Source organism: Condylura cristata, unplaced genomic scaffold (assembly GCF_000260355.1).
Source record: "Condylura cristata isolate star-nosed mole 26May11 unplaced genomic scaffold, ConCri1.0 scaffold00090, whole genome shotgun sequence".
NCBI lineage: Eukaryota > Metazoa > Chordata > Mammalia > Eulipotyphla > Talpidae > Condylura > Condylura cristata.
Genome location: NW_004567191.1, coordinates 37,046 through 45,088, shown reverse-complemented (window position 1 = coordinate 45,088; position 8,043 = coordinate 37,046). Strand labels below are relative to the sequence as shown.

Sequence of the window (8,043 nt, the reverse complement as noted above, 5' to 3'; positions counted from 1 at the left end):
CTGATCTCTGTCTCTGGCTTCCCTCAGAGCTCCCCTCTCTGCAGTGTCTCTACTCAGGGGGGGGTCTGAGCACCCCAGGAGTCCCTGCCCCTCCCACCTCTGACCTTGTAGGAAATCAGCCCTCACCCCACGTTCCATGACAGTGAGGAGGCCAAGGCAAGTCCTGAGGTCACTGATGGGTGGAGGAGACAAGTCACTTTTTCTCTTGATTGAAAAGTTTCATTTTATTTATTACTGCATTTTTGTAAGGTAAGATACATTTGCACATTGTACATGATTCATTGGTACAGCTTCACACCTCCTCAGGTGTTACCTCACCTCTCCTACCCTCAAAGTACCCACAGTCTTCAATCCTAGTGCTTTGGACCCTCTAGCCCCTTTTGCTCCCCATGCTCACTGCCCCCCACTCTGGTAGCCTCAGTTCTGCAGCCAGACTCCAGGAGTTTAGTTTGGTTTTAGCTCCTCCTTTGCACTGTTGCTTCATGTCACACACATCAATGAAATCACCTAGCATTTGTTGTGCTCCTTCTGATTCCACTGAGTCTGCTTTCTTCCAGTTCCTCCATGATGTTATAAATTTAAGATTTCATCATTTTTCACAGCTGAGTAGTAGACCGTTGTGTATCTTATACCACATACTTTGATCTACTCATCTATTTTAGGCACACAAGTTGATTTCATGCTTTGGCCATTGTAAGGATCTTTGCAGTAAACACAAGAGTACATATATCTAGTGTCCAGCCTTTCTCTTCCTCAGTCATCACTCCTGGGGACCCTTCCATGCTCAAGGCTACAAATATCTTTACGCCATATCAGCCCAGATCTATTTCTTAACTCAGATAGTGAAAAGAGTTAGAACCGACGACAGACCGACAAAGACTCAAAAATTCAGAACTGCAGAAAAATGCAAAGAATTTAATACACTCGTGAGTGGGCTTGAGGCAAGAGGAAGGCCAAGAGCCCCGAGCTATTACAGTGAGCAGTTTTTAAACAGTATTTTAGGGAAGGGAGGGGGTACATTTCAGAGGCATGGAACGAGGAAGTTACAATGGTTTTTAGGATGGCGACCGGATGTTGCTGTTTTTCCCAGAGGTAGTTATCTTTTGGTCAAAAAGGAATTCTTCCCTGCTGAACAAGTCGGGTCTGGTCACAGAAAAGCCTCCTTATTTTTGTCGTTTTTACAATAGTTTATCTGTATTCACACTTGTCTCTCCTGTTGCCACCATCACTGCATTTCTAAGAGAGCTCAGATTTATATTTCTTAAACCAAATACCGAGGATGCCTACAAATGGTTCTTCTGGAGTCTTCCCCATGTCACTGCAGGCTCCACCTCTCTGCCTGTACAATCTGACACTGGGTGTCACACTTGACAACTTTCTCACAACCCAGCAGTAGGAAACGTTATAAAGTCCATCTCTAAATATGCACAGTCCCATCAACTTCTTATTAGTTTCTAGCTTCCCTCTCATCCCCCAACGTATTCTGGAGGCAGCACTGGTTTCCTACATTTACTCTCCCACCTTTCGCCTTTGATACTGCACAGAAGTTGGATGGAGGTTTCTAAAGAGAAGTCGCAGCTTGATCTCTGCATAGAAGATCTTGTCACCGCACTCTGTCAGAGACCAGCTCCAACTTTTGAGGTGTCCGGAGGCAACGCAGGCAGGACCCTAAGATGGGAAGGCGTCGGTGTGCAAAGATTCCAAGAGGGGGAGAGGAGTGGGAGTGAGGAAGACAGGGGAGTCGGAGTTGGGTGCAAATCTTCCTGCTCTGCCTTCAGAGGAGGTTTATTTTATACATTTCCAGCAGGCAGGGGGATGGCATTAGCATACGAAAGGGGTTAAGATCACAATCACCTTTTTTCTAAGAAAATGGTCTGGGGTCTCAGGAAGAGGAAATTTCTTGCTAATCAAGAAACTTGCTAAAAGGTTTCAAGAAAGTTTCCTTGAGGTCTAGGCATAATTTGCTCTGGAATAGGAGATGTAGGTGAATTTCCTTATCTAAAGACTAGATAGTAGAATCCTGAAAGACTAGCCAGAAAGACTTTTGTGGATTGCTTTGAAGTGTAGCAGGTAAAAAACTTGACTAGCTCTAAAACAGGCAACCTGGATGAATTTCCATATCTAAAGCCAGACAGTAGGAAGTTTGAGTAATTCTGTAGAAGCTGAATAGGAGGCTAGGTGAGATAGCAGAATAAGATTAGGGTTTTCCTCTGTCCAGCAGTGAGAGACTTTGCAGAAACAGCCCTTTTGTTTTTATTGATCAGCCAGTTGTTAAGTCACTTTTGACTTCAGAAGAATTTCTCACCCTGGTGCAGTGCTTGCTTGTCAGGGCAGGCAGGCCTTATGCAGCTGAGGCAATCCAATTGTAGGCTGAAAGTTGCTCAGAATATTTTGATATTACGATTATACAAAAAAGGGAGGTCATAACACAAGTTAGCATGGAAAGTCTGATCTTTCAGAGCTTTTCCAGAGCTACCCGGAATCTGTCAGAAGGCTTCGCATAGCTTGTGTCAGCACTCCTCATTTAGAGCATCAAACCCAGCACCCTCAAGGCCTGAGAGACCTGTGAGCATGCAGATCCCATCTCAACACCCTCTGGCCCAGCAGCTGCCTTACTCAACTCAGCCCCACGACACGTTGCTGCTCGGGCATCTGCTCGGGAGGTTGTGCTGCCTGGACAGACTTCCCCGCATATCCTTCTGGGCATCTCCAACAAACTTTTCCTCAAAGGTCACCTTAGTGAGGCCCACACTGACCACATTAAGAAGCAACTGTCCTCCCTGTCCCCACACTCTGGGCAGGATTATGTGAGGGTCGGGCTATAGGGAGAAGCAGCAGAGCGAACAGAAATCCAACAACATTATTTAAGAAGAAAATTACCTGATCCTCCTCTCTAGTAATACCAGAATTTGGTTCTTTAAAAAAGATGTGGAAGAGATGGAAAGAATAATCCAGAACACAGCCCAAAAATGAGACCAAAACAGGATGAGTTTGGAAATCAGTCTCTACCACCAGACACTACTGTGAGCAGGGCCTGTGGGGACAGTGACAGATGTCCCTGCTGCTCAAGAGACACCCAGAGGACATGAGGCCCGGTCTGAGCCATGGAAAAGAACAGGCATAAAGCAATAAAACCAAAATAAAGTGTAGACTCACAGTGTGATAGCCGAGGCCCAGCCCTGGCCTGAGCCCCGGTTGGCCCGGCCACTTGCAGCCCTCACCCACCTTCCTGGGAAAGGACAGGCCCAGGTGGTGTCTGCATCCCGGTGACCACAGGCCCTGCTGGGACAGGTGCTACTGAGGGACAAGGACAAAGGTCAGAGAGATGACTCCTGAGGAATGACCACATCACATCACGATGCCCTGAGCACTGAATGAACACAGGCCCCATACACCTCGGTCCTTCACAGCCTCTCCTGCCCCCAACTACAGACTCAGCACAGAAAACACAGTTCTGGCTGGTCCTCATGACTCTTCGTTATTGATTCTCAAATTTTAGCAGTCTTGCTAACTAACCGTTCACGCCCACATGATGAAGTTAAAAAATAATTCCCTATCTGGATTATTATTTTCAACAGGGAAGTGGGCACTACTCCTTAGGAAAACACAAAATGCAGGCAGGGATGGAGCTCTGCTGGAGCAGGACAGTCATCAGAATAGAACACAGGTGCGTGTGGGGAGGGGGACGTACTGGCCAGGGGTCGGGCAGGCTCCCACCACCTCACATGATCTAATAAGGACACACAAACCCAGGCAGATGCCCTATGCAGGAAGGAAGCCAGTGGATGTTGAGGCCACAAAGTTAAGATGAGAAGAAACCCTGCATCACTCAGTCTCCACAGGCAGTTGCCTCACAATGTGAAGGAGAATGACCAGGAACAAAGTCAAGGAATCACATCAGGGCCGATATTCTCCATAGCCCACCCATCCTCAGACTGTCCCACTCATGGCTCCCCCATAACCTAGTCCCTCCTCTCTGCCCCAGCCCCTCCCTCACAGGTGTTAGGGTCCCACCTTAAGGGGCTGAGACACATGTCAGGGCCCTGGGCACTGTCATTGCCTGGCGGAGAACAACACAGACCCTGGTCAAAGCCACGAGAGAGGAGACCACAGGAGGGAGTGATGGGGTGACTCCCCCAGGGGCTCCATCTACACTGTCCAAGGGGCTCTGATTTACACTTTACTGCAGCCTGAGTGTAGCCTTCTGCTTATCCCTTTGTAGGAAGAGACATCATGTGAGACCAGGGAGAGTCAGATCATGAAGTCCTAAAGGAATTCCTAAGTCTGGGACACAGGGAAGTTTCTAGAACTGTGACTGATGACCAGGTCAGGTCTGGGAAATATGAAGAGTGGATATGAAAGGGAACTGGAGTCTGTCCTTTCCTTAGTGTAAGATATATGCTGGGAATCAGATCCCCATTACTAGAATGACAATGTGCATAATTGGTGATTCATTTTCATAAGTGATTTACAAAAGAATGAGGGTCAGCAATCAGCTCAAATGGGGCAACAGAGTGTGTGAATGATACATCCTACTAACCAGGTGGGGCAAGTTCTCCCTGGGACTTGAAAGCCCCCAGTGGACAGGATCCCCCACTCACTCCCTACCTGAGCACTTCTTCCTCCACATCACAGCTGCAGCCACCACAGCCCCAGTGAGCACAGCTCCAAGGAGAATCAGGCCAGCAATGAGGTCCCCAGTGGTGGTGGAGGACTTAGGAGCGGGCTCTGGAAAGGAAGGGAGGTGAGACCCTGAGCCCTAGGCCTAATCCTGACCCTCTGAAGGTCCCCAGAAGGGATCCTGATGCCCTCTGAGAACAGGTTCTGTGCCCACATCCCCTCCTCACCCCATCTCAGGACTCGGGGCTCCGGCAGCCCCTCATGCTGCACATGGCACATGTATCTCTGCTCTTCTCCAGAAGGCACCACCACAGCCACCCACTTCTGGAAGGTTCCATCCCCCCCAGGCCTGGTGTCCACCAGCTCTGTGTCCTGGGTTAGGTTCTCCCCATCTCGCTGCCAGGTCAGGGTGATCTCCGCAGGGTAGAAGCCCAGGGCCCAGCACCTCAGGGTGACCTCATGGTCTGAGATGGGGTGGTGCGTTATGTGTGTCTTTGGAGCATCTGAGAAGAAGGGCATGAACATTCACACTTTGGGGTTTTCCCTCGTGGACCCTGGAAAAGCCTCCTGTGACCATCCTCAGAATGGACAGGGCAGTGGGTTTGTAAGAGCAAGAACTCAGTCTAGCCTGGGCTGGGGAGTCTGGGGTAATCACTTATTCCTTAGAAAGTTCTAGAATTAGGGAGATAGCTCTGCATAGGAGGACAATCTCTAACAAGGAGAACCCAGGCTTTTGCTCCTGACCAGGGGACTTAGAAAATCAGGAGTCAGATCAGAAAAATGTCCTTACCAGTAAGACCTTGGTGACTGCCGGGTAAAAAAGATCCCGTGCAGGTGAGCTCAGGGCTGGTTTCCCCTCAGCTCAGGAGAGACTGGACTCCTCAGCTGTTCTGAAGAAAAGTTGGGTCCTCTGGGACAGTCAGGAGTGGGGTGGGGTGGGGGTCCTTCTTCCCTGACCAGAGGGGTTCGCTGCTGTGACCCTTACTCTACTCTCCCCATGGGGTGGGGGCCTGAGGAAGATGAGGAGACCACTCACCCCTCTTACCTAAGTGCTGCAGCATCTCCCTTCCGTGCTCCAGGTATCTGCGCAGCCAGTCCACGCACGCCCCCTCCAGGTAGCTCCTCACGACCTCTGCTATTCCTTCAGCCTCCCACTTGCGCTTGGTCATCTGAGCGGCCACGTCTGCCGCGGTCCAGGAGTGCAGGTCCCGGTTCAGGGCGATGTAGTCGGCGCCTTCGTAGGCTAACTGACTGTACCCGCGGAGGAGGCGCCCGTCGGGCCCCACGTCGCAGCCGTACATCCTCTGGAGGGTGTGAAACCCTGTCCCGCAGCGTCAGCCCGGCGGTCACGCAGCCGGCACCCACCTCCTCAGGGAGTAAACAGAAACTGACCTAGGGGCGACGGCCCCGCCCGCTCTTTCGGGGTTCGGGCGGGACCACTAATCTCGGAGTGACGATCGGACCCGGGGTCCGGGGTTCCCGACCCTCCGTGGTGGGCGTGACCTGGCCCCTGACCGCCCGCTCACCCTCCTCGCTCTGGTTGTAGTAGCGGCGCAGGTTGCTCAGGCTGTCTCTGTACACCGGTAAGTTGCTCCTGAGGATCCGCGTCTGCTCCTCCCAGTACTCCGGCCCCTCCTGCTCCGCCCAGGGCGCCCGCGGCTCCGCGCTCTGAGTCGCTGAGGCGCTGTCGAACCGCATGAACTGCGTGTCGTCCACGTAGCCCACCGCGACGTAGCGGGGCTCCCGGAGGCCGGGCCGGGACATCGCGGTGTAGAAATACCTCAGGGAGTGGGGGCCTGGGGGCGGGAGGCAAAGTCCTGGGTAAATCTTACCCTCATCCAGGCGCTGCTTCAGGGGAGGCCGGGAAGGAGGGGAGGAGGGCGAGGCGGCTAGCAAGGTCGTTAAGGGGCGGCGGGACTGTGAGGGTAAGTGAGGCTCAGGTACCGCGAGGAGGGTGGGTGGAGGGGTAGGAAGTGGCCAGGACTGGGTGGGGTGAAGGGCGACCACAGAGCCAGCAGTGGCATGGCAGAGACGCACCTTTCCAGGGGTTCTGCTGGGGGGACCTACCCCATCCCGAGGTTCCTCAGGTTCCCCCCTCTTCCTAGTCCTTTTCCCTCCGGAGCCCGCACTCACCCTTCCTGGTCACAGGCAGGGTCAGGACCCCTGAGAGCAGCACCAGGAGGAGTTGGGGCCTCATAACTAGAGCTCTTGCGTCTGTGGAGAATCTGCCTCTCTGCAGGTGGGTGGAGACTGGGGCCTGCTGATTCTCTCTGCAGGTGGGTGGAGACTGGCTGCTCTGGGAAACTCCCCAGGCAATGGGGAAGTGAGAACTGGGGTGAGTCACCAGGATTCAGGAAGGAGGACCAGACTCAGGTTGTGAGAGGGAAAAGTGAAACTGCCAAGATGGAGAAAAACTATACAGTCCCACTGAAATAAATGACAGTAGTTTTTTTTATTACCTACAGACAATTGAATATTCTCCTTTGTTACACTTGGACAATAAATTGAAACTGTATAATTTCAATTGTGCTGGTCTTTCAAGTGTTATTTGCAAAGTGAAACAATATCATTGAATAGTTTCTATTGTTACATTAATTCCATAGGCCTCTCTTGATTTTTTAAAACAGGTGCTTCTAAGGTTGTATTGATTATAATATTTTTCCTTTTGCTTGGGTTGATAACGTAAGGAAAATGGAAATTGGAAAAAATTAAGGTTTCTGAGGACAAAGAGTCTCTAGTTACAAAGGAAAAAAAAGGTTATGGTTTGATTGTTAATATTGCACTACTCACTGAGCCGGAGCTTTCATAGAGATTGAGATTGTTGTTGCTGTCTTTTTTTTTTTTTCATATTTGTGACAAATATGAAAATATGAACATTTCTTCCTTTCCAGAAGGAAAGGAAGAAATGTTGTGGAGTGTCTCAGGAGATCTACTGAGGTTCCACAAAATTCTGGGAAGAAAGCTTCCCAGAATTCTTAATTTGAAGTAAAATTTAGTAGCCTATTGTTTGGTTCATCAAAGGAAATTTTGTGGAACCTCAGTAGAGCTCCTGAGACACTCCACAACATTTCTTCCTTTCCTTCTGGAAAGGCACTTAGATCAATTTGGACTTTTTGGTTTACCTAGTAAAGAAAAATGATGGAAAGGAAGCATTGTCACTTGGGAAAAACGTGGAATATGGCATGAACATAAATGTCAATATTGGTTTTCTGAAAAGTGCATAAAAACCTTTTGATATCATATGTTGTAAGTTGTAAATATGATTGTTGTCCTGAAATATTATATTCACTGGTTTGGCATTTGCAGAAATGGCTTCTGAAAAACAAAATGTTTACAGAAAAAGAACTCAACTGATTCCAATTGGTAGAAATTTTCACAGTGAAAAAGATTTTCTACAAAGAGCTGTACAGACTGATTTTTGTT

General features: G+C 49.8%; 1 protein-coding gene across 1 annotated transcript; it reads right to left on the bottom strand.

Moving 5' to 3' along the window:
* Nucleotides 1–210: 210 nt before the first annotated feature.
* Nucleotides 211–6,836, bottom strand: LOC101637658 (HLA class I histocompatibility antigen, B-39 alpha chain-like). Its single transcript, XM_012734899.1, is given in 6 exon segments — nucleotides 211–1,668; nucleotides 4,609–4,728; nucleotides 4,848–5,123; nucleotides 5,666–5,952; nucleotides 5,954–6,416; nucleotides 6,754–6,836. Coding segments are annotated over 6 exon segments (1,275 nt in total). The 5' UTR covers nucleotides 6,818–6,836; the 3' UTR covers nucleotides 211–1,603.
* Nucleotides 6,837–8,043: the final 1,207 nt, after the last annotated feature.